The 27,287-nt window shown below is 39.7% G+C and overlaps 1 protein-coding gene across 1 annotated transcript in view; it reads right to left on the reverse strand.

Annotated features, from left to right (window-relative positions):
* myo10l1 (myosin X, like 1) overlaps positions 1–27,287 on the reverse strand; it is a 59,637-nt gene that overhangs the window by 4,522 nt on the left and 27,828 nt on the right. The window contains 40 exon segments of the mRNA XM_044375842.1: positions 401–592; positions 704–880; positions 2,377–2,730; positions 3,239–3,362; positions 3,550–3,686; positions 3,919–4,126; positions 4,221–4,369; positions 4,658–4,806; positions 5,454–5,574; positions 5,666–5,823; positions 6,031–6,225; positions 6,668–6,810; positions 7,432–7,487; positions 7,817–7,910; positions 8,016–8,111; positions 8,217–8,321; positions 9,560–9,698; positions 9,883–10,006; positions 10,206–11,211; positions 11,213–11,536; positions 11,629–11,735; positions 11,872–11,989; positions 12,145–12,269; positions 12,394–12,474; positions 13,124–13,226; positions 13,773–13,855; positions 13,952–14,020; positions 14,144–14,236; positions 14,651–14,717; positions 15,695–15,795; positions 15,882–16,028; positions 16,156–16,274; positions 16,363–16,492; positions 17,267–17,373; positions 17,572–17,656; positions 17,785–17,798; positions 17,920–18,044; positions 19,103–19,237; positions 21,027–21,214; positions 22,769–22,927. Of these exon segments, the coding sequence (XP_044231777.1) occupies positions 401–592; positions 704–880; positions 2,377–2,730; positions 3,239–3,362; positions 3,550–3,686; positions 3,919–4,126; positions 4,221–4,369; positions 4,658–4,806; positions 5,454–5,574; positions 5,666–5,823; positions 6,031–6,225; positions 6,668–6,810; positions 7,432–7,487; positions 7,817–7,910; positions 8,016–8,111; positions 8,217–8,321; positions 9,560–9,698; positions 9,883–10,006; positions 10,206–11,211; positions 11,213–11,536; positions 11,629–11,735; positions 11,872–11,989; positions 12,145–12,269; positions 12,394–12,474; positions 13,124–13,226; positions 13,773–13,855; positions 13,952–14,020; positions 14,144–14,236; positions 14,651–14,717; positions 15,695–15,795; positions 15,882–16,028; positions 16,156–16,274; positions 16,363–16,492; positions 17,267–17,373; positions 17,572–17,656; positions 17,785–17,798; positions 17,920–18,044; positions 19,103–19,237; positions 21,027–21,214; positions 22,769–22,927 (6,207 nt within the window).

Raw genomic sequence — 27,287 nt, forward strand, 5'->3', positions numbered from 1 at the left:
GTTTTTATTTTGGGCATTTTAAATCTTCCACACATAACGGACATAGCCTACTGTATGATAATAAAACTTCAATTTCAGTCAGTCAGAAGTAATCATAAACAGGCAGACTAGATGAAGCAAACAAGACTAACAAGATCAAGTAAAGGAAACACAAAAAAGTTATCAGAGTTTAGTCAATTGTGACCTACGTATCTGTAATCTGCAGACTGTTGCTCAGACAAAACAAGCCGTTTGAAGATGTCACCATGTTCTGACATTTTATAGACCAAATGACTAATCGATAAAATACTCTGCAGATCATTCATTTCATAATGAAAATAATCCTTAGTTGCTGCCCTAAAAAGATGAAGAAAATATGAAATGAAACAAAAGTGTTTATATTTAGAAATAAAACTCTCACCAGTGGAGTCTCGAAGAACATCTCTCTCTCGTCCACGATGATCTTGTAGGTGCAGAGCTGTGACGCTCCGAAGAAAGTGATGTGTTCATACTGGAAGGTCTCCAGCGGTTTGGGTTCACCTCGTTTATACACAGACACGTTGTCAGCACTTACACTCAGCCACAGATCATGAGGGAAACCACCCTCTTTACACTACAGAGATGGAGGAAATAAATGAAGGAAGGACAAGAAGAGGTTACTTGTCAGGCCTTTTCAGTTTTACATTTGCAAATATCCATTTAATTTATCTTATAATTTTCTGACCTCCACATCAAACAGAGTAGATCCGTATCCAGGCCACTCCTTAATGATGCTCATATATTTAAGCATGGCCTGGTGCTGGGGCATGCCCTGCAGCCGAGTCCACTTCTCCAAAACACTGGTCCGTGTGGCAGACGTCTCCTCCTTCACCCACATCTCCAGCATCTGCTCCTCCTCCACCTGCAACCACACAGCCACTCAGTGAATGAATGTCCTGCCAAACTATCAATCAGTCAGTCAGAGAGTCAGGCAGCCAGAAATCCAGTCAACTGTAATTTAGCAGCGCAATAGAGTTATTTTACTGAGCTTATGAGAATGCGGCAGAATGCAGAGATCAATGCAAATCAGTGTTAAACAAATCTCCTGTCATGTCAGATATGTCACATTGTACCACCACATGGCGATGCTCAGAAACTACAGGAAACAGACAGCTCCTGGACGAGGTATTCCAGCTTCAAAATTCAGAATAACCTTCCTCCCTTGTGGACCGGTGTAAAATTATAGATCACAAATTTACAGAGAATGTGTACTGAAATGCTGAATCGTTATAAGGTCAAGATGACTTGTATGGCTTACACAGTCATGTAACTTCCTTGTCACGCTTAATGGGGGCCAGATGCGCCAGCTGCAAGGATTAGATGTGGGCTTGCAGGGGCTCATCTCTTATTAGTGTGTTTTGCAATAACTGATTCCAGCCATAGATAACTTGATGAGCTGTTTATGTCAGTTTATGAGCTTGTTTTGATATAAGAGAAGACGTCTGGTGTTGATCTTTAAGATTTTGTATATGCAGCTTTGTGTGTACAGCATTCTGTGCATGTGTGTACAACTTCCTCCTGAGCCCAGAATGAAAGTACTTTTATTAAGACAACAGAGACTAGCCGAGAGAGTTTAATTATTTATTATCCAACAACCGCCAAATTCATTAACACCAACTAAGCTGCAACTCAAGTTCAGCTCAAGGCAGCGACTTTGGCTGAAATTATATTCATGTCAACTGAGAAACATTAGTTTCATTCTAGAAATGAAAATATGAAAGTGCTCTTTTAAAATAATGGACTCACAAATTGATTAATTGCTACAGTGTAAATTAAACTGAATCAAATGAACAATTAACTAAATCTATCAATCAAAATGTTATTTGTATAAGTTATTTAATTCAAACAATATTCTGTATAAAATAGTTAAGTCTTACTGCCATGTGGACCACATTCAAATAACCACAAAAAATAATGCATCAATAATTCAGCCAAAGGAGAACCTTTAAATTATTGCTTTTATTTAACTAAAAGTCAATAGAAAATAGTAAAAGTTTGAATTTATAGGTTATTTTTTACTTGTTGACATAGCTGCTTTAATACATTTTAGCTCTTTAACTAGAAATCATATGTACTTCATATTTTTTATAACATTTTTGCATACTATTCTTGAACTCATGCTTTATTGTTTAAATGTTTGAATGTGTTTTTCCTATGTTACAGGCAGCTATTCATTTCATTCATTTTCATACCTTATGAAAATCAATTAGTAGCTTCATGAGACCTGCTTGAATTGTGCAACACTGCACTTTTTCTATCAATGTTATGTTATAACTGAATGATAGCAAATGAGTTGTAGTAAATGGGGAAAAACATGCGAAACCACCAGTACAGTCTTTTTTCTCTACAATCACTGACCTTCTGCTTCTTCAGTGAACCAGTCTTGAAGCTTCTCCTCAGGGTGCCATCCAGGAAGCTCGGGGTCTTTCGTTTCTCTGCCCCTATGCCAACGCCGCCCGGGCCTCCTATTGTACCCTTCCCATCTCCTGCTCCTCCTGGTCCACCTCCTCCCACTCCACCTGCCGCCCCCACGCCCGGCTTGGTGGAGTGTAGGATGCGATTGCGGAGACGTCCGATTGGATAAACACTTCCCAGGCTCCATCCAGCCCGACCTGCCCCGTCACCGTGGAGATACTGGAGACGTAACGCGGCCAGATGCTGCAAAGTCTCCTCTGAGGCTGGGAAGTGTCCGCTTATCAAAGACTCGTGGGCCTGAGAGAGAAAGACGGAAAAATCTCTCAGCTTTCTCCATAAGAAAACAAAACATCACTGCTCAGGGTTATCACACATTATTTTGAACTAGTTACTGAACAGGAAACATTTTATTTGTGCTATGTAATATATTATTCACTCATGATTATTCTCTGTTGCGTTTAAAACAAGAGATGGAAAGAATTTAAAAACAGAAGAAAACTTAAAAATGGCAGTGGAGAAAGATGCTTCTACATGTGGATGAATCTGCTTTATTTTTATTTAATTTCACAAAAAGTCAACAATATTACCACATGATTCAATTTCTGTCTATGTCAGAAACAATCTGTCCACAGTAGTGAACTCAATAATCCATCTTTTTTCTTAATGAAACAGACTTGTGGAGAAAGTACCATAATTAGTGGTAAATGATCATTTTCTTTTCAGAATAACTACCCCAACACTATCACACAGTTATCCTGCCTGCTCACATTTATTTGTCATATCTGCGCTGTGCCGTAAAGCTCACCTGCTCAAACATGAAAGCAAACTCCACTCCTTCTTTCGGCATGCTCTCCACATCCAAGAAGCAGTAGAGCTTGAAATAGAGTTTCCATTCTCCTTCTTCCTCCTCTTCTTCACTGCCTGCCAGTCTGGAAGAATATATACAGTAGACTCAGTTTCCAAGCACATAAACACACATAAAAACAGTCCCAATATGCTGCTAACAACAAAACTTAAACTAAATCAGTATTTAACCATTTCAACTTAAGACCTCTTAGATTTTTGTCCGTAAAATCTGTACATCTGAAAAACTTAAACTTGTAGAAAATGAGATACCTTTCAAACTTGGCCAGTACATCTGCAACAATCACTCTGCTTTCCAAAGCTCGGTCTGTGAAGGAGTTGTGTTCAAAAAGAGAGAACAGGTTCTTGCTTTCCTCCATGGCCAAACCTCTGATCAGCTTCTCCACAACCTGCAGCAGCAACATGAAAACACGGACTAGTTTGTAACAGTACAGATGCAATTCATTCATTTGTCCTTAAAGAGAGAAAAAAAATCAGTATTGTAATGAAAATTACAAGAAACCAGTGACAAATCTAGTTGCTATTGCCAGTATTGTTCATGTGTGTCCTGCAAAGTGTCTGAAAAACATCCTTCTGAGATTGTCAGTATATATGTGTGTGTGCATGAGTGTTCATGTGCACCTCTCCAGCTGTGGTGTGTGAATTGATGGAGATCTTGCAGGAGCCTCCTCCGTGGCAGTAGACGGTGGTGCTCATCTCCTGTCTCACCAGCAGGGCAGCAATCTCCTCCTGTGAGGGAACAAACTCACGAGTCTTGGTCTTCTTCAGGGATTCCCCGATGAAACTGGCGTAGCGCTCGATTTCCGTGCCAGGATAACGCTCACGTACCCTGACACAAACACACATCACACATTTATTATTAATTTATTTGATGGATAATGTATCAAAGAGGCTTGCTTCATGCTGAGGACACACACACACACCTCTTGAGGTGGAATCGGAGGTATCTGAGAATGGCTCGACTAGGTAGGAAGGTGCAGCTCATGCAGGTGAGCAGGTGCCAGTGTGCCCGATTGGCTGGGCTGTTCGGCTGAGGCACATGATTGGTCTGCTTGATCACCTGACAATATACCTGAAAAACAAAATATTGATCAACGTTTAGCAGCAACCAAGTGTGTCAAAACCTCTCCAAATACATCCGATCATTATGTTCATTACACTGAATGTTGTGGTGGAAAAAGCACTGAGGCACAACTTCTAACAAAGTGCATTAAATTGGCAGGTGGAAGTGTTGCAGAGTGTTGTTTTTCCTACTTTTTCTATAAGAACTTAAACTATAAACAACCTATTTTTGAGGCTCTTGAGGGCAGAGGTTGTTGTTGTTGGGATCAATGCAGCAAGTTTCCTTGTAACAAAGTACCTCATCCCTGAGAGGGCGCAGGTCCTGGCAGGTCTGCAGGATGCCCTGAATGATTGGCACCGTGTCTGCCAGCGTCTCCATCTCCTGCAGTGAGTTGAAAACTCGCACCGCCTCATCCTGCAGACTAGCGTAACCCTGCTGCCTGTGTACTACACACCAATAGAAAGAAAAGAAAAGAAAGATGAACAAAGATAGAGAAATGTCCAGCAAAGAAGAAAAAATATAATTGCAACTTATTAATAATACCAAACACGACAGCAGTAGCAGCAATGACATCAAAGGACTGTTAAAAAGTCAAGTTCATTATGTGCACGAATACAGGCACTAAATGGCACGAAGAACACATCACCACTTACAAACGGAGGCAAGATGGATACTCAGGCTGGGAACAGTGTCTCCCCTTGGGCTTAATGAGGAATTAGATATTGTCTCATTTAAAGCCCTCTTGTGATACATGTGCAAATATAGTTATGTATATTGTGACTTATCACCTTTTTTGGACATATTTTCAGACTATATGTTTTTTAACATGTTCTATCCCTTACATGAGTGTATTGTATATTGTCCTTGTGTTTAATATGTCACTAAGCTTAAAGGCAACATGTCAAATACTCTGTATCAATAATGTGAGCATCCCATTATTGTTTTGGGTGGAGATGACAGCTCCGTATCCGGGATGCACAGAAGATTTTTAATGCACATAATTTGTATGAAAAGAAGAAGACAAGGAAGACACTGAGGAAAACACATAAGTTGTTTTCAGGATGTGGGTTGCTGAGTTTGGCGTTTTACTCACGGCTGGTCACCTCTCCATAAGGGAGTGGTAGTAGAGGGGAGTGCAGAGGATGCTGAGTGTATCTGAGGATGGGGTTCCTCCTGTACATCTGCTCCACTATGTCTGGGTTCACGCTGTTCTCCTGCGAGGACACATTTTCTCTTAAAAATTTTAAAATCTTGTGTTCACTTGCTATGTGAGTGTGTGTGTGTGTGTGTGTGTGTGTGCTTTACCTTGATGTCTCTAATGAGCTGCAGAGTTGGAGTTTCAATGGGGGTCTTGCTGTCAATGACTCCCTGTATGGCAGCTGTCCACCTCATGGCCTCATTCAGCATCTTGGTATAGAGGCGGTAGGAATGCTTCCTTCCGTACACTATGATGTTCCAGTAGCCTGTAAAAGCAGGACTCGATCAGCATTATTAAAATTAAATAAAAAATATTTCAACTGAGGGAATAATTAAGTTCGACAGTACAATAATTCTCCAGTTACTAGTACATTTTTCATGTCTATAATTGTAAAACGAGAATCCTCTCACTACATCTAATCCCTAATTAAACCTGCCCTTTCTGCCTTTTCCCGCCCCTTCTCTTCTCTCACCTGTCTCTCTGTGTACGCGTTCATCCGGCTGAATGATGGAACAGAGGGAGTTAAGGACCAGAGTTCCCATCTTGGAGGAGTTACGCTCTGAGCTCTTGTAGTAATCCAGGGAGTTGTGGGTCAAAACAAACCAGCGCTTCTTCAGCTTCAGGGAGGTGCTCTTAGTATTCGTCTTCATCTCCTTTTGCAGCCAGCCTGAAAGATGATGAGGCGGGAAGAGAGATGGAGGGAAAGAGGCGGGAAGAAAAGGAAGAAATATTAGAGGAATATATATTGCCTCGCATTTTCAAATTGAGATATGGTTGTTTCACTGTTCCATGTCTAAATGACTGATAACACATTATATTTTACCAAAATGTTACTGAAATCTGTTACAAGATAAGATCTTACTTGCAAACATAACGAAGACAACAAAATTATAAAATGGTTTCTGAAAAAAATCATATTTTGTACATACATTTAACCTCATATTTCCTATTTTGTCACAAATATTTTCAATGTTAAGCTTTATATCCTGTAAACCCAATTTAATTTAACACATTTTAAATACCAATTAAAACCATTTAAAAGTAAGCCTATATTATGTGACTTACAACATTCCAACAATTTATAAAAAGTGATGAAATGAAGTTCTCACCTCTGACAAGGAACTCCTGCCCATCGATCCTGGCATCCCCTTTGGGTTTCTGCAAAAGACTGATCCAGTGATGCATCTCCTCCGGTGTGTCACTGTTGCAGTGGATCACACGGTTGGCCGTAATGATGACAAAAGAGTTTGGCCTGCAAAGGTCAAGTGAGAGACTTTTAAATAAAATAATCCACCTCCAGATACTCAAGAGATTCTTTAGGTTGTGTAAATAAAATGTATAGAAATGTTCTGTTCTGTGTCATTTGTTCAAATTTATTAAGAAATACTGATTGAAAATTGACTGATTATAGGGATGAAAACTGTAATTGCATTGAATGATGGTCTATTGATGCTATTTTCAGTGGACAAATTGCCTCTGCAATATACATTTTTTTCATGAATGCTTAAGAAAACAGTAGAATTGCTTCGTTCTGCTGTCAAATTCAGGGGATTTCAAAAATATCCAATCAAACAACAGAAATGGTGCCACAGATGCAAAGGGGACTCAACTTAACTCTGTGAGGAAAAGGTGACTTGAGCACACAAAACCTACTCAGGACTCAATTCTTACGTAATACATTTAAAATAATTTATATATTTATATTAAAACCATTTAAAATGGTTTTAATTTGTGTACTCTTCTTTATTTGTATTTATTAATGTTTTGTTACACTGCTGCACAACCAATTGCTCCTTGGGGACAAATAAGATAACTGATTGACTGATTGAAGTGAATCATGGTTTGTGTCTTTTTTATGGTTGATCCAACTTACCGATCAGGGTTGTCAGAGGCACAAACAGAGTCAATCAGCCCCACGTCAAGAGTTCCCTGAAGATGGAAAGGAGAAGGAGAGGCGAACAATTTAAAACAGAAATGACTGTAATGTTGCATTTTTGCTTCTATGGTGACATATCAGTGATTATTAGGAGATCTAACGTTTAACTTTTTGCATGGTTATGTATATTGTTTCTAATAAACTGTACATTGTGTATAGTAAAAGCCAGAAAATATGCTTTCTTACAATGCCTCACAGGCTCATAGTATGCCTCATAGTATATGCATATTGTGTTAGATCTAGAATTTAAATTAAATCAAAAGGACAGAAGAATAACTTTAACACATAGAAAGTTACTGGTAACATGTTTTTAGAAACTAACCACAGCGTTCTTTGGGTTGGCCTGTTCATGGGACATCTCCAGCAGCTGCTCAGGAGTGCACACTCGCACTTTACTGAGCACATTAAACCACCCACTAAACAGAGACAGAGGTGTCATCAATAATAAGAACATCTTTCTACTTGGATACAAATATTAACAAGTTGCTGTTTTCTACGTTAAACTTGAGGCTCCTTCACACCTTGCATCCTCCGGCGACTCAGCGAACACCTGATAGGTCCTCTCGTCTGTCACGATGTTCAGAGCATTCTCCTTTTCATGATTATCCACTATCTCCCTGTACATACACAAATATGTCTGAGAAATGTTGTCTAGAAAACAGAAACTGTGAATAAGCGATTGTGATTGTGTTAAAAAGTGCTGGAGCATCTTGGAATCTTACTTGGCGGCCCGGATGTCGATAGTTCCCTTCAGCTTCTCCTCACTATCATTGTCGTAGTACATCAGCTTGCTGTCCCTCAGCACGAACCAGCGCATCTTCCAGTTTCTGAAGTAGAAACAGACATCATGAGAATAAAGGCCAAGATAATCCACTGTCTACAATATGAGGGGTATTTCTAAATGATATAGGCTCTTACATTGTTAGATTTAATTCTCATAAGCATTCAAAATAGCTTCTTTGTGTCTGATATATTGTCCAGTGCACAGATATAACCATGGGTGGTAGTAACCAGTCACATGATCCCTGTTGGTGTCATTGACAAGCTTTTTTTCTGTACTTTTTTTTAAAGGGAAACTCCACAGATTTTACAAATCAGAGTCTGTTTACAGGTCTTGGGGAGCACTAATGAATATGTGAAAAGTTGTACAAAGCTTCCAGAGGTAGTCTAATAAATTTCCTCGTATGTAACTTGAGGCAGCATCAGTTGGGGTTTAGAAGTACAAGTTTAAAAATCTGGAGGTGTGGGATCAGAAAGAAGTGAGGTTTACCAGACCTCTATAGCCAGTTCCTAATCTCTGATTGAAGGTAGCGGCTCAAGGCTTCATTAGCTCCAAGCACAACACATCCAAATCAGTTAAGTTGCGTGAATCAAGACAAGTTGCACTGTGGGTAATGTAGGCACCAGGTTTTGACAAGGAAGAAGAAAGCATGGAATAAAAGACGATATCTCTGGTTCTTTTTTTGTCCATTGTGAGTCCGACAACACTAAATCAGAGGAGTTCTCTTTTAATACCTTTCTGAATAAAGAGTAATCTGGCTTTTTATGCACTTTGTTTTATAATTTCTGTAAACCTGAAACAGATTAGCTTGTACTTGAAAGTCAAATATCAGTAATATCACAGTACATCAGCTTGAGCAGGAGATTTCTAGATTTCCGGCTCTGCAGAAGGTTCAAAGCATCAAGTTAGACAAATGGCCAAAATACTTCTACAGCACACACAACCTTGTTTAACAACTCTCAGAGAAAATGAACATGTTCATGCACATAAATCAAACCTGTGCCCTTCAAGCTGCATGCAACTACTAGTCAAACTGTTAATGCTATGTATCACATTATTGTTGTCTAAACTGTCTAAAGGGTTTAGAAAAGCAGCAGTGCTTTTAGTTAGATAACTGCGGGTTTTGCACTCTATCCAATGACTTTTTAAAGGATTTTGAAGGTTTTTAGGATTTTATGGCTCTGTGGACAACTTCATAATCTTTCAATGAACATTTCCTAAATTGGTTTTGGAGATTTTCATTTAATACGCATGCAGGCTACACTCAGTGATAACTACAACAACCTGCGTGAGAGAGTCGAGAGTCCTCCTCCTTTCTTATAGAGCCAGCCAGACTTGAGAGACTCTTGTTTGGACCTGAACCACATGAAGGTTTCGTCTTTTAGCACACACCAACGCCTCCTCCATGGGATCATCAGACCAGCTGAAGGAGCAGAGGATAAAATTACATTCATGAATAGACATTACATGTAAAATTAAAAAGCTGGAGATGGTTTAACTTCAGGATGAGACAGCCATGATGGTACAGTTATACAAAATGAAAAGGTTTTTTTTTTTCCTATGTTAAAACCAAAAAGTGTTGGCACTAAGACGACATCTAAACTCACCCTTCATGTAGAGGTAACCATGGAAATATGGCGGTCCATTTCCATTAAGCAGAGTCACTCTGCCATTCGTCACCTCTTCATCAGTGTCCATCATACCATCATGTTCATCATCACTGTCTGCATACTGAAACAGCAGACAAAAACATAAATCAATTACTTTTTTATATAAAAACAAATGAACACGGCAGTTAAATCATATAAATGAGCATAAAAGTATATTACACAGTCAGTTTATCACAGTGCTGAGAAAATGTTCACTGTAAAGCTGCGCATACATGTCTGCGTGCACGCGTGTGAGGATGCGTGTAAGTGTGTGTCCTCACAGAGTCAGAGCTGCCTCTGTAGGACTCGATGCTGGCGTTGGTGCAGGTGGACTTCCTCGGGTGCTCCTCATCTGCCACGGCAGTGCTCCCGCGGTTGCTCCCGGATACGGAGCTGTCATCTCCAGCGTTGACCGACCCCTCCTCCTCCTCCTGGTCGTAATCTGACTCGGTGTCTGCTGGCATGCTGTAGATCGGCTCCTCTCCATCCACCAGGCTCTCCACCATGCTCACCTTTCTCTCCGGCTCCACCTTGGCTCCATCTTTCTTCTCCCCTTCCATCCCCTCTCCTGGGGGAGGTGGAGGTGGTAGAAGAGGAGGAGGTGGAGGGACAGCAGAGCCATCTCCAGGTGGAGGGAGAGGAGGAGGAGGAGGAGGAGGAGGCATTCCTGCGACAGGCACGCCATCTGCGGGCAAGGGAGGTGGAGGAGGTGGTGCAGGAGGCACTGTCCCCTCTGCAAAAGCAGGTGGGGGAGGTGGGAGCTGAGCAAATATTTCCTGGTCCATAGGCTGGTCCGTCTCAGCAGGAGGGGGGAAGTCAGGGAGAGGGATGCACTCCTCTTCAGCATGGAAGCCCTCGTCTACCTCTTCCTCTTTGGATGCACTTGTGCTGGCACTTGCAGCTTTCGGGGGTTTCACTTCTGCAGCAGCCTTAGCCCCGACCGCTCCCAGTGAAGGATCCACGCCTCCGAAGTTCAGGAGGTCGATCAGCTCTGTGGCCTTGCGGGATGCTTCCTTCTTCATCCGCTTGAGCTCAGCGTCCCTGCGAAGCTGGAGCTCCTGTTTGGAAGACTCACACAGCTGCGACACCTCGTCCTCTCTCTTCTTCTGCAAGCGCTCTATCTCTCGCTCCAACTGTAGGATCTCCTCCATCTGGCGAGCCTCTTCCTAGAGGGGCAGAGAAAGGACATATTCAGCAACAAATACTGCTGAAACATTCATTTTATATTTGCTATTTCATCCCTGGAGAGTCTGTGGAAACAAAGAAAATTTATGTGTGAGCAGATACATCTTCATACTGATTGCTTTGTGTAGCACTTGCCTCCGAGGATTTCTCTTTTTGCTCAGCTTTTTCTTTTTCATTCACTTCTTCCTGCTCCCCTTCTCCTGCCATTTTCTTCTCTTCATCCTCTTTCTTCTTCTGCTCTTCCTCTCTCTTCTTCCTCCTCTCCTCTTTGAGTTTCCGAGCTCTGGTGCGCGCCACCTGACCACGCCTGTGTTTCTGCAGCACTAGCGCTGCTTTGCATTGCTTCTGGTACCGTTTGCGTTGGCTGTGTCCCCGTAAGTGTTTCTGGATGGTGATGACACTGGCACGTACGCGCTTAAAGTGCTTCCTGTGGACAAAACCGGAACAGGAATGAAAAAAATTGTGGGTTTCACTGAGGTAGGACCTTCTGTTGAATTCCTACAATTTCAAGGGTTTTACCTTGCAGAGAAAGTGAGCAAGTGAGCTCGGATTATCATGGCAGCTTGGCGTCGGATTTCATCCCTGTCCTTCTCTAAATGCTGCTCCAGAGACTCTTTCATAAACACCTACAGAACAAAGGTGAAGGATTAGCAGAAAAACATCATTATACTGTATAGAGAACCCCTCAAGATTTTGATTGTGAATCTTTACTGGCAGGTGTAGGTAATGAACAAAATTATTTTAGAGTCTGCTAAATCTTACCTTGGTTTTACCTAACTGCCACTCTTTCTTGGTTTTGTCATATTTGGTTAGAAGATCTGTACTCCTCTTCTTATCATCCCCTGCTGTGGTCACTTTCGCTTTGTGGATGATCTTGTACCTGGCAGGTAGGAAACAGAGGAGACAGAGTGCGAGAGACAACAAAAGACAGATCTCAGAAATAGTTCAACCGAGGAAAAACAACATGCAATATCTCACAAGGAGATCAATTTAAAGACACTTGCACAAAAACACACAAACAACAGAGATACAAACCGCAAGAAGAAGTCTTTAAAAGTTCTGCGGACAGGGAACCCTGCACGACGGATCTTGACAGTCTCCAACATCCCAGAATACCTCAGCTGGTTCAGGACAACCTCCGGGTCAAATTTATTTGGATTCTACAAATAAAATAAGGGAAGTTGGCTCGAGATTAAACTGATACCTTATCGGATATAAGCAATCATGCTCTAAGAGAGTATTAATGTGAGAACTGATGGAGGTGTGAGACAGAAACAGGCTGACCTTTTCCATGTTGGGCTTAATGCAGCGGATGAAGAAAGGGTTAGATACACTCAGAGTGGCCATGAGAGCATGGAGGGAGTCCTGAAGAGACAGAGAAAGAAAATAGAAATTGCAATCCTTTTTCTTTCATATAGCAGTGAACAAAATTAATTTTTACTTCACTGATCGTTACAGGTAAGAAAGACAAGCACTTGTAAAGTAGTCTGTTAGAAATGTTCATCTTTAGCTATTATATCTTAGTAGGGCTGAAAAAATTAGTCAATGAATTGATTAGTTGATCCACAGAAAATTAATCACCAACATATTTGATAATTGAGTAATCACTTAAGTCATTAATTAAGGTAAAATGCAAATATTCATGCATTCCAGTCTCTCAAAATGTGCAAATTTCCTGCTTTTGTCTGTTTTACATCATACTGTCATTGGACTTTGGACTGTCATTCAAACAAAAAAAGTTAATTTGAAGAAAATGAAGTCATTTTTCACTAATTTCAGACCTTTTTAAAACTGGACAATCTACTAATCGTCAAAATAACTGACATTAATTGACAATGAAAGTAATCATTTGTTGCAGCACTTTTTATACATCACTATTCTCTCATTCCGTGGGGCTCTGATCTCTTGACCCTTTGTTATGAGATGCTTGTTATGTTGGTTAACTAATAATTTTTATTTACTTTCCCTATTAAAATATCAGCGCATATGTGTGTAAACTGTATGCATCACTCACCCTGAACTGGGAGCTCACTGTAGGTTTGCGTCGGGCTGTTCCCATCTTCTCCTCGTTGTTCCTGCTGCCAACCTTCTCAAACAAGTCATAGATGAAGTCCAGTCTGGGAGGCAACAGAGACATAGTGGATTACAAACCTACATTTAAGTGATGTCACTGGAGGAAACAGGCGATGATCAAGACAACAAACTCAGAAACGAGAACATAAATCACCCATATTTTCAGCAACATCACGTCACAATCTCAAACAACTCACATAATGTTGCTGTAAGGTTAAAATCTTTGATCTTCCATTATCTTGACATGTTATGCTCTCTTTTCAAAGCCCATCAGACAATGTCAAAGACATTTTCATAAAGCAAAGTTGTTTTTCACGCCATGAAAAGTTAATATTTTGGATATACACGACTTTCACCTGACAAAATGAACATGTGATACTAGCAATTGTTTTATTTACTATAAATCTGTTGGCATCAATGATTCATACGTCAGCACACAAAAAATAAGTAAACTGAGTTAAAATATATTTACTCTCCAAAGCTTTTTTTGTCTTTGAATGATATATAACTGCAGGATTAACTACAACTCCAGTTAATTATTAACTCAGCCAATTCATCATAATTACCAGGTTTCTGAGAAAATGTCCTACCTGCTGTCTTTGAGCATGTTTAGGATATCATCTCTGAAAGTGTCTCTGTTCTTCTCCAGGATCCCTCTAACATCATACAGGACCTGACAAAGACAGACAAGCTCGACATAAAACTCCCCTGAAACAGTCTACCATATACAGCATGTTGCTATAAAGAGGCTCAGTTATACACAACTCACCTCTCCAGCATAATGTTTGATACCAAACTGATGGTCAGCAAGTCTGGGCTTGACATAGTAAGGATTTGTCTGCAGCAAACAGGGAAAGAAAAACAGAAAATAAAATATCATGTGACGTTTAACAGTCAAAGAGCAGTTGAACACTTTCTGAATAATGCATGAAGTGCACCAACAAATGTGTAAATAACTCACCGAGTGTCTGCTGTGCAGCTTCTCCAGCAGAGTAAAGTCCGTTCCTTTGGGGAATCGACTTTCCTCATTCACCAGTGCCAACAAGCCCAGTTTCTAAGAGAGAGAGAGAGAGAGAAAAAAAAACACATCATGTTATTGCATCAACTTTATGAAATCAGCATCACTTTCAAAGACATCAGTCCGATTTTATTAGATCAGTTTCCAGAAAGCATCCATGGCAGGCATCCAACGCAGCTTTTAACTGGCAGGGAAGTGACCTTTATTTTAACCCACCTCTACCCAGCTCAGAGTGAGAAAAGTCCATTCATTACAGTTATAATCACAAAGTGATTATAATCACAAAGTGATAATAACTGTTTGTTTTTGCCATTAGCAAATTCTGGGCCAACAGTTCAACTTCCTGGCCAGATGCCCAGACGATATAAAGTTGGCAGACTTGGATTAACTCTCTTTATTGCAACTCTAAGTACTGTACATTATATGAGTTATGATACATCAGTTTCTTACCTTCTCTATGAGGTCAAGACACTCTGCGTTGTCCATCCAGTCTATGGCGTCCCACTGGACACCTTCCCTGTAGAACATAAACCCAGACTATTATGCAACTGGTGTATTTCTCTTAGCTTATACCACTGCACAAAGATCCTCTGACACACACAACCTGAATATCTCCAAAAAAGATTGCAGGAAAATGAAGTTGTACCTCACCTTAATGCACTGGCATTGGCATACTGAATGACATACCATCATATTCTCAAAGTCACATGATTTGTATAAAGTTTGAGCATTACTTAGAATTAATTTGTTCTCAGGTCTCTCACGTAAAAGAGATCTTGTTCTCAGTGAGACTTCCTGAATACATAAAGATTAACCAACTAACGAACCAACTAACTAAATGACGTTAACTTATAATAAAGTTTTGTTATGTTGCATACAACCTGTAAGAGCCACTTAGGCACATATTGGTATTTGATAAATTGTGTCTGTTGTAATCACATGCTATACCGTATATGTTCTAATATTATTTGAGTTCATGTTTATGTACAGTTTAAGTATATTCAGAGAAGGATTATAGGTGGACTTTTCTAAGGTTATGTACAGTATATACTTGCTATTATTTTGGTCTCGGGTGCTGGAAAGCAGGAACAAACACATTTTTGTTGTTTGCAACAGTGGATTGTGCTGTAAGGTATTTTTAATGTTCATGTGCAATAAATTCCCAGAAAATGTGGCCCTAAGATGTCAAGGAATCAGTAAATTCATTCAACGTTTCTCTGACTCCTGTGGAGAACATTGGGTTTCAGAAGAAAATTGGATTTAATTCAACATTATACACTACACCTTGGTGTAAAGTAATTCTTTGAATACATTTACAGAACTATATTGTGTATAAAATATTGTTTGGACCTAATGTTTTTATTTGTTCACTTAAAGCTGTATTTTATATATTTTATATTGTTATATTTAAGTCAGTAATCTACTGTAAATAACTAATTATGTTGTCCTGTCTCAGTCATTTCTTTTACAGGTTTCTGTCATGTAAAAATGCACCTGTTGTACTCCAGCTGCTCCAGAGAGAAGATATGCTTGTTGAAGTACTCTTGTAGTTTCTCGTTGGCGTAGTTGATGTTAAACTGCTCAAACCGATTCACCTGGAGGTAGAGAGACACACATCTTATATACAGATCAGTATCCGGTCTGCACGGCTTCCAGCGAAATAGCTCAAAGTTCACCTCACCTCGAAGTTCTCGAAGCCAAAGATGTCGAGGATGCCGATGGATTTGAAGTTTTCCTTCCCTTTGACCTTCTGATTGATCTTGAGGATGATCCAGGAGAAACACTGGGAATATAACGCCATGGCAACAGAGTCTCGGGAGTCCACAGCCTGTAACGATGAGAGGGAAACCCCCATTACAATTAGGATGTGTGTGAGTGTGTCAGGGAGAGGCAGAGATCGATCAGAGAGTGTGTGTTAATGTGTGTATACATACACTGTATGCTTGAATACTGACCTGCTCTATAGTGAGTGGGGAGCATATTTCCTCTCCTCTAAGTATAATAGAGCGCTGAGTCAGCACCTCAGACAGCTGGAAGACATCCAGACCCAGCAGCTCACTGGCATTGGTGACCACTGGAAAGATTACAGAGATGGTTCACACACCAGCGATGCATCTATTTAAGTTTTACTTTCTACAACTATCCATGAGCTGCTCCCTCACCTTGCTTGGTGGTGATCTGGGCTCCTCCTGCGGTCATGAACTCAATGTTACCGAGCTGTAACACGGCCGACAGCAGCTTAAACATGTCTCTGATCTCCTCCTCTGTAAACTCTAACACCTTCAGCGCCTCCTACACAAAGTAAAGCAAAGGAAAAAAGATTAGGTGCTGCAAACAGCATAAAAACTTTTATGAATTATGTGCTGACAAAGGTTAGGTCTTAACCTCAATATCTCAAGACTGAAGGGATTAAGGAAATATGGCTGAGTGCAGCAACTCACAGAGGTTTTTATTGGAATTTCTATACATTTTTCTAACAGCTATTTAGGCACAAATAATGTTGGTTGATTTAAAAATGATCAAAAACTAAGCAACTAGAATGGAGTGCAAACTATTACTGAAAATCCAACATCATTCCTATCAGTCACATGTTTTTATAACCCTGAATATATCCCCCTAAAATATGGAATCAAGTCTCTCTTATAGTTTTGTAGTTATGGTTAAAAAAATACATAAAAAGTAACTTTACACTCCCTGAAAGTTGACCTCCAGTGGTTTAATTTCTCACCTTGCTGCAGTGATGTACAGGTGGACTCCAGGACCCTGTGACATCACTGTTGGGTGTGGTTAAAGGTGCAACAAAGCACACTTCTGACCACACCCATCACTACATTTCATGGGGATCTGTTCATATGTCTTTAGTCTTTAGGACGCTGACGAACAGGGTAACAAGGAGGGAAATATCCTCCCTTGCAGAGGTAAAAACATACCGTATAGAATGTATGGAAATGTGTTTTTAAAGACCTTAATAAAGGTGCTCTGGGAAATGTTTGGAAAAACTCCAACCTACTTGAAGAATATTCTTCGTGGTCGAAAAGCAAACAGGAGAAATACAATCTCACTGACCATAACACTGTTAAACAGCTCTTTGTCATTCAGACTCTTGTCCTTTAGACATCCTGATTGGCTGAGGTAGTGGAAAGATTCAGGAGGGTCCTCCAGAAAGTAGAGGCCTGATAGAGAAAATACATGATGTCAGTGGTGGTGATGGTGTAACATTTTTTATCACCATTTTGCCTGAAAGTTTTAAAACAGTTTTAAAATATGCCAGACACATCAAACCATCAAACAAAAACCCAAATATTTATGGGAAAATGTAAATTTCTAAAGGAGACTGTTGATATTTGAAAATAAACCCTGCTTTTCCTCACTTTTTTGCTCTTTGTTAGCTCCCGCTAGCAGTGCGTAGAAGATGTGGTAGTTACGTTCTCCGGGGTTTTGTCGTACAACTCGGTTCTGCAGCAAAATCAATACAGCCAAAGCCATAATTAGCATTTCATTATGATTCTCAAAGCAAAACAGACAAATCACTATCCATAAATTTAAACATGACATGAACAAGCTGCAGCCCCAGATATGTTTACCTTTTCCAGTAAATCTGAAAGGTATAGAGTCAAGGAAACAATCAAACTGAGTCAGCTCGTTACTGATCACTGTCACGAATATATTTCTGTAGCACATCCTATAAATTTATTTTGTATTTAAAAAAAAAAGGATACAGTCAACAATGCAGCCTCCCTGTATGTTGCCACCCTCAGAGAAGTGAAGCTGGATGAACTTCCCAAAGCGACTGGAGTTATTGTTGTAAACAGTCTTCGCATTACCAAACGCTTCCATGATCGGACTACGGAGAGAGAGAAAAAACCCGCTGTTAGTGAATGCAACATAGATTATAGTATATCCATCATGTGCCGCACAGGCCAACAAATACTTTCCCTCAAAAGCAATAAAACCTACTGACCTTTATTGATCCAGAGAAACTTGAAAAGTGTGCTCTTTTTTTTAGCAGCACCCTGTTACTCCACTATTAACATGTCCATAACTGCTCGATACAAACACTGGTCAGCTCAGCAACAGTATCTAGATTTCAGTATCATTTAAGACACAGAAATCAGGACTTGTTGACTTGGACTTGACTGCTTTGAGACTTACTTGAGACTTTACTCCCAAAAAGATTTGATTTGACCTGAGATTTGAAATCAAATAACTTCAAGCCTCATGTTTTGACCAACAATAAAGAATAAATATGACAGTGACAGACAGGGCCACCCAAAATCTAGCCAGGGATCATTGTTGCATGTTGTTCTCTGTCTCTCTCTCCTCATTTCCTGTCACCACACATCACTGTCTAATAAAGCATTTAAGCAGAAAAATAAGGCTATACATTTAATTATTATGTCTATGCATTTAAGGAACCTGGTCTCAGTACTTTGAAAATGTTTCAATGCTATGACATTTTAATGGTCTACATTCAGACACCTGAAAGACATTGCTCATGAAGACCAGTGACTTGCCATTACACTTGAGACTGTACTTGGATTTTTACAAAAAGACCAAAAAAACACCTCTGGCAGTAATGATAAAAGGAAAAAGAAAGGGTTTATTCTCTGTTACTGGTAATACTTTACTGTTAGTCGCCCTATTTAGCATTTATAAGCAGTATCTGTGTTTCCAACACATTATGATGTAGTTATAAGCAGATATAAGGACATTTCAGTGTTTATTAATGTTATTACAACTGTGTTTTACCATATTGTGATTCATTATCTGTTTATACACCAGCCTCCATTCATGGATGCCCACAACAGGAGTTATGGTTGTCGACAAATATACATTAATAAACACTAATGTATGATTATAATTAAATTATAGTGCGTTATAAACTATTTATTAAGTTCGTACCTGCTCTGTACGATGGCCTGCTCCACAAGTGTGGTTTTCTCCGATTGAGGAGTCCCGGCTGAGTTCTGGCTCATCACCGACAGGAACTGCAGCAACAGTTTAGTGCTCTCTGTCTTCCCTGCCCCCGACTCACCACTGGAGTGAACACACACACAATCACACACAAACACAATCAAGTTTAATTAAATACATCGTGACCTTCTCTGACATTCCCATATCTCAAACTGGTCTGGTTGTTTAATTGATATTGAAGTTTGATAGCTTCAGAGATATTGCATTAGCTCCCAGTCTATCTCAATCAGGATACCATGGAGATAAGGCCTGAGTGCAATTGAAAGCATGATGAGACGTGTGCAAGATCAAGTCAGTTTGCCAAGTTGATCTGGAGTAGTTAACCCAGTGTGTGACTGGGTGTTGTTCATAAATATTCACTACCAAGGGAGACACAAAATGATTTCATCGTCTAATTCTTCTTCAGCTTACAAAAAATATAATTTCGTTCGACTCTTTGGACTCAATATATGCTCAGTCTCTCTCCCTAATCAGCCTCAGAAATCAATATGTCTGAAAGCTGTCACTCTCTGCTTGCTTATGTATAGACTCCAAGTACAAACCCGTCCAAATGAAAGATTGTTAATATATTCAAGTGCTCTGATATTCATGATGTGAGTAAGAGATTTTTTTATTTACTCTGGCTACTATTTGTCAAATATCCCTGAAATTTCTTGTGGATATGTTGGTAGGTAGGCTGCCTGTAACTGGTTTCAGTTGGTTTCATTTGAAATGCTGTTGCTAGTAGCAATCCCTACTGGCAATGCTCTACAGCAGTTACTACTTAACTGACATTGGGCCTCATGCAAGAGTATTTTTCCTTTTTTTATCCTAAAACTTTCTTACTTTGTTCTCTGAGGTTTGGTTGTACAAGTGTTCCAAGTCCGATTTAACAATCTCTCTTAACAGCCTGAACCTGTCGTAAATTGCTTGCTCAAGAGTAAGTGCGCGTTCATGAAGTGTTATAATTAGCATTATCCACACCCTTGAAATTGCCATATACAATTCACAGAAAAGTTCCCAAAAAGTCAAAACACTGCACGGCTTCAAGTCCTACTTTCATCAATCAGTAGAAAAAAATCATAAATTTAGGAGCGTCAGTAGTCTGACACCCAAAACAATTAGAAAATATGAATCCAGCTGCCAAATGACGTGGCAGAAATAAAGAGGGAATGCTTTGTCATGAAGTCAGATGCTAAAAAACATCTTTCTAAAGCAAAGCGCTCCGTGATGGGAGGCGGTAAAGGGATGTGACAGTCACAGAGATGTTTGAGGAGAACATTATAGTCTACAGGTGATGTTACTGTCAGCTGCTACACAAGATTATACTGGACAGATACTGCACAGAGACACAGAGGCACAGAGGCAGCTGTCGTAGTGAGAGAAATTTCATAAAAACTACTGAAATGCAGAAGCTGCTGTGCCAAAATATGCCAATAAAATCTAAAAAAACTTTCAGTAAATTGGCAGCAATGATGATGATAATATAATAAACAGAATGTTAATTTTGCCTTAAGTTTGTTTTAGTTAAATTTAATTTTTGTTATATTTAAACTCCAAATGAATTCAAATTAAGACATTATCATTCTAAGTCAAACAAGTGTTTTCCCATGTGAAGAAAGGCAGAGATCTATTGATTCAGATATGTACGACAGGTTTGGACCATTTGTAAATTTCAGTCGTATCTAAAATAAAATTCTGTGTACAAGAAAATTGATGAATGCCACAAACGTTCTTAAATCGCTCCTACGTGCATCTTAAGAACGAATCTGTTCGTACAAGTGGTTCTTGCATGAGGCCCGTCGTTACATACACCATTTTGTCTGATCTGTGTTCAGGCAAATATTGACCCAGCTCCCGGGCGAAAACTCACCTGATGAGGACACACTGGCTGTCGTGGCGTTTCCAGATGCAGCGGTAGCATTCATTGGCAATGGCAAAGATGTGCGGTGGGAGCTCCCCGAGGTGGTGCTTGGAGTACAGGTCCACCCTCTCTGGGTCATACATACCTGAGATCTGCTTGTAGGGGTTGACAGCTGCCAAGATGCTGCCGATATTAGTCTGAAAACAGCCAGATTCAGTCTTTGTCATTTTTCAGCTGTGGGTTTCTTCCTACTTTCCATTATTCCACTTCTCTTTCTTTCAAATACTGACATGGTCATACACTCACTCACACACATAAATGCACTGACACACATATGCAAGCTCACATAAACTACGCCGACAACAAGCACTCGTTCACACACACAGAAACACAAATATAGCATATATGTCAAATATTAAAGCAGCCTTGCGTTGATATTAATCTGGATTGGAGGATAAGGGAGCACAGCAGGGCGGAGACATGACATGATGAGTGACAAATCACCAGATTTTTATTAGAAAGCTGAGGTCAAGTCAGTGATATGATGGAGGAGGGAGGTTGGATTTCCCTTTGAATTATTTGTGCTGTGGCAGTCACCTTGTTATTCCAGCTTCTGAACTAAAAACGGAAAAAGCTTCAGGTCAGCATGACTTCCATCGTGTTATATTACCCTCTCTGTGCATTTTGTGTCCCACATGCACATAAAACTGTGCGGGAGGACACAAACACACATCAGTGCATGAACACACACAAACACAGTGACACAGAAAACTGACCCACAGAGGATAAATTCTTATGATCAGCTTAAGGGAAATCCATGTATGCACAATATTTCATCATCTAGATTAGGTCACACCCAGGAAGTCTGTTATTTGTCTGTGTTGTTTGGTAATATTTCAGGTTTCCAGATATGCAGAATGTCTCACTTTTAACTCACTGTTTACATGATCAAAGTTGACTTGTTTGATATCTGGTTGCATTGCAGCAATTCATATCATTTGTGATTATGATTCATGCGTGGGATATGAGAACAGCTGAGCATTTTGATGATGCAGTACATCAGATTTATACACAGTAAGTGTATGCATGGCTTTGTTACTGTTTTTAGTCATACGAGCGGCATTTCTCTATGGATGGTAGTGTTAATCTGCAATGTAAATGGTCAGCAGCAACGGAAAGTATATATGATAAATAGGGTTAGACATCCAAAACCACTGAAATCTTGCAAAAGAAGAAAAAGAAAAGGGAAAAAATCATGCCAAGTTGTTTCAGTCATTTCTAGAAACAACAGTCATTGTATCAAACAAGAACCAATTAGACTTGATTCTACAAAATTCCTCAAACAAGTCAATTTGTGTTGGGCAACCACTGAAGTAATCATACTCCACTAACAGTTTGACTCGAAAAATTAAAATTTTAAGTATCCATAATGACATGAAGTCTTATATGTTCGAAACATGGAGTTTAATCAGTTTGTTGGTTCAACAGTAGGTTTCATTTACTGAAATACTCGGACCTTATAAGACTCTGGCCCTTCCCTCTTTCTTTCTCCTCTCTCCATCTTTTCCATTTAGAGTAGATGGGTCTGATAGGATGATTTGTGTTTCCTACTAAAAGCCTCATGCATGTTAAGATTACGGGAAAAGGAGAAGGGGGGCACATCAAGATATAAACATTATGTACACTCAGGCTCAGACACATACATACACACCCTCACACATATAAACACATGTCTATCTGAATGTACTTACATAGATGTTATCCTTCTTGTAGCGCTGGTACAGGTTGTGCATGATGGCAGCCTCGTGCAGCTCGGCCAGTGACGACATGTCTTCCACCCCATCGATGCTGGTCTGGTGCATAGCATACACCCGCTCCCTGGTAACCTCGGCCTGCTGCAAGTACAACGTCTGGGAGACAACAAAACACACATAATCTTCATTATTTACTTTATAATGAAGTGTGATTTGCTTTTTTGATGTGCCCATTACTGCCGCAAAAATTTTTATCTACTTTTCCCATAATGATGTTCAACATCAGTCTTAAACTGCGTGTCAAATTGTCAACACCAAAACCTGACTACCATATATGTTTTAGGTGCAAAAACTGAACATCACAGCAAAGTGGACACAGAATTGCAAATATTGGCTGCTGTTCAACAGCATTTAGGTGTTTTAGAATACATTTTTTCCTGTAATATATCATACATACTGAAACTGAGTGATGTGCTCTGTTGTGTTGTGTTGCATTGTGTTGCTTAACCCCAGTTTGTGCCTCTCATGTATTGGCATACAAGGGTAGCCATCAGTTTCTCTAATAGATAATTAACCGGAGATGTTCAAAAAACCCAGAAGGTCTTTGAAAGCACTTACCATTGTTCTGATATTTCCAGAATCCCCAAAGACTCTTCGTAGCATCTGGATGAAAAAATATTGTGTCTGCTGAATGATAAAAGAGTTGCAACTTGGGAAACTGCTGCATGGTAAAAAAAATCTTTACCATGCAGCGGATAGAATAATTTTTCACCCAGATGGTTAGATGAGTCTTTGAGGATTCTGAAAATACTGTCAGAACAGCAGTAAGTGTCTTTAAACGGCCGTCTGGGTCTTTCAAAAATAACCAGTTAATTATCTTTTAAAGAAACTGATGATTACCTCTGTGAATGTACGCTAATATGTGAGAAGCACAAATATTGCTCTGGCATTGCTCTACATTGTGTTGTATTGTATGAACCTGCATTGCATTGCATTGTTATATTGTACTGGTGTTACTTCACATTGTATGTGCTAAAGGACAAAGGAAATTTCATCACAATACCTCCAATAGATTTCTGTAAAACCTGAGTAAAATCCCAGGCAGTTGTCAAGCTGTGAATAATGTTCACTGATATATGAGATGTAATAAACATGTCAGAGTAAGCAAGATATGCAAATGTGTTCACACCAGATGAAAAAAAAGATGCCAACATTGCAAGGTCTTTCCATTTTTAGCATGAACAGGCTAATTGTGATGCAACATAACGAAAATCCATATGATGAGAGTACAGAGCTTTTTGGTCCCCCCAACCCATCCCCAGACCCTGATCTCATCTATGTCATCCATCGCCATGACAACTGGAGAGTGGGGGACAATTTGGGCGGGGAATCTGGCTGTGGGAGGGGAAGAAGAAGAAGAAGAAGAAGTAAAAGAAAGAGAAAGAACAGAGCGTGGGCAGAAGCAGAGAAGAAGAGAGAGTGTAACCGATGTGATCTGCCAGGACCTGACAGGTGAACGCAGCACGGTGTGTGTATTCAGGTCAGGCACACACATGCTGCTACGATGATCCCTGTCTTTCTTTCTTGTATACAGTACACACACACCCTGACAGGAGATCATTTTCTTTCTATTTAAGCATAAAGGTCGTTCATTCATTCCAGCGAAATCAACTAGTCTAAGAATAGAAACCACGGCCTTTAAAATACTGCGCTGCTAATATGTCAGCTCAGTCTCACAGCCAGCCTCCATCCTGTGTGTGTTTGTATGTGTGTGTGTGTGTGTGTGTGTGTTGCTGTAACAGATGTGTTGGAGGTCTGTTGAGAGTGGCAGAGGGGTGCGCTGTAGGCGTTCAGACATCCTGTTCTTAAATAAATCTATTTCACTCCAGTAACGCTGTCTTCTGCTGCACAGAGCTGTTGCGTGCAGACGGCTCTCTCAGGACGAAAAAACTCACAGTTGTATCATCGTTCGCCAACAGTCTGCGAGTAAAATGTTGTTTGTGGGCTACAAATGGAAACCTGTGTGCCATATGCTGTAGTTTGTGCATTCTTCTTTCTCTCTCATGTCTCGCATTTGCAATGGTGGAAAGTAACTAAGTACATTTACCCATATTATTGTACTTTTCTACAATTTTTTGGTACTTAGTAGTATTTCCATTTGATGCTATTTTATACTTCCACTCCACTACATTTCAGAGGTAAATATTATATATCTGACACAATGGATAATATAACAAGCTTTTAAAATACAACACATTGTTAAAGATATAATCAGTGGTTTTCAACCTTTTTGGCTTTTCACATCTTACAAAAAGCAGCATGTAGTTGGGGTCACATTTCAGATGTCTATGAGTTGTTAACAGCTCCTAACCGGATGTGCCTGATGATTTGTTACACCGAACCATCTGAGGAGTCATCCATGGAAATTGTTTGGAAAAGGGCAGGCACTCTCAAAAAATACTGTTTTTTCTTCTTTCTTCTCCCATTAATCATCTCACGACCCCTCAGATTTATCTGGTGACCCTTTGGAGGGACCCGACCCCTAGGTTGGGAACCACTGGACTAAACTAGCTAACTGTATATAGTTAAGTAGTTCAAACTAGCTCCACCTCCAGCAGCTATAACAGTAACATGCTGCTTACACACTGAAGCTTCAGTATTAATAATCTAATGATGTCATATATAATAATATATCAGTCAGAGGGACGAAATGAGTACCTTTACTTTAACACTAATAAGTACATTTTGGTGTGAATACTTATGTACTTTTACTTCAGTAGGATTTTTCATGCAGGACTTTTACTTGCAATGGAGTACTTTTACATTGCTGTATTGGTACTTTTACTTTAGTAAAGGATCTGAATACTTCTTCCACCGCTGTGCACTTGTAAATGTATGGGTCTTGTGCACTCTCTGTTGTTAACTGCAGATGAGGGACTGGCCAATTAATTCACTAACCTTTCCCCACTCACTCAGCTGTGATAAAATAACCCAATTACCCCTCTTCCTCCATTAGAGAGCATGATTTATGTAGGGTTCAGTAACTAAGAGCTCACCACCTTCACTATGACCCCGTCTACTTGACTCTCTCTCCTCACCTTTAAACCTGTGTTACTCAATCAAGGCACTGACATGTTGTTTTCCCAGCACAGTTATGAATATATACATGAGTATGTTAGAGCCAGGGTCACTATCATCAGCCAACTACCTTTCACCCAATTTCAATGCAATAAAATTGTAAGAATAAATTAGTTATAAGTTGCATTTTTTGTGTGTGTTTAACTTATATTTTTTCTTAATTTAGGTTTAATTCAAGCTATTATTAATAATAACTTTATTTCCAGCAAATTTTATGGTTCCAAAGTTCCCGTTTACTTTTATATTTTCTATCGTCTCATCAATCTTTATCATTCTCTACTAAAAGACTTTAATAATCCATGTGGTTATACTCTAATGAGTATAACGAGCTTTCCTTCACTTGCTATACTTGTCCCAATATTAACAAAAACACCAGATTTCTTAACTTATTCTGCATTTCTTGCTGCTATAATCAATATTTTATATTAACAATGCAGTTCCCCTCAGCTTTATGGAACATTTTATCATCTTTCAGCTGATTGTTTTGATTTTAATGCCAACAACCTTATCACCAATCTCACTGCACTGAGCATCATTTCCAGCTGATGCAGGCAGTTGTTTTAAGCAAAAAAACACTCTTAAAACTCACTGTGTGCTACCTGCCCAGCACCAAACAGCAGAGGCAAAGTTAGAAACTAGTTGGTGAACATAGTGGAGTATTTAGCAGCTAAACAGCCAGATATTTCCATCTGTATCTGCTGGATGTATAAATAAGCAACTGTTTGCTCACAAGGTTGCAATAACAACTCAAATGATGAAGATACAGTATGTCAGTGTTGTGTTTACAGCTTGTTTTCTGGCTAAAAAAATCTGTTATTGCAGGTTTGCTTCACACTTTGTATTTCCTTAATTAATTCACCTTTCCTGCTACTCTCACATTTTAACGCCAAGCAGAGCAACTTTTACATGTGTGTATGTGTGTTTACGTGTGTATGGTTATGTATTTTTCAGTGTCTGATGTGCACAGGGGACATGCATGACTGAGTGATGAGATGTTAGTAATGGCTTAAACAGCTGTACACATGCAGAGGCCATTTCATACTGACTGTATTACAGCTGGACTGTTAAACACACTTGGAAAGACAGAAACTCTCTCTATATCCAAGTCAATTAGTTTTAGATTAAGCTTTTCTCTTCTCTCCCCCATTTTTTTTTTCACTTTCTTCCTCCATTAAATCTCTCTCCAACTCACTCTCATGTCTGATTTTTCTCTTTCTGAATTCCAAATGCCCTCATGTCTCAAACATCACTTGTCGGTCTCTCTCATCTTTCTTCCCCTTTGTGTGTCACTCCTCTTTTATCCCTTCCCCCTCTCTGTCATTTGCCTCTCTCCTCTCTCTGTTCTCTCAATCTCATCCTCCCTCACATCATCCAGCTC

This window comes from Thunnus albacares, chromosome 15 (assembly GCF_914725855.1).
Source record: "Thunnus albacares chromosome 15, fThuAlb1.1, whole genome shotgun sequence".
Classification (NCBI taxonomy): domain Eukaryota; kingdom Metazoa; phylum Chordata; class Actinopteri; order Scombriformes; family Scombridae; genus Thunnus; species Thunnus albacares.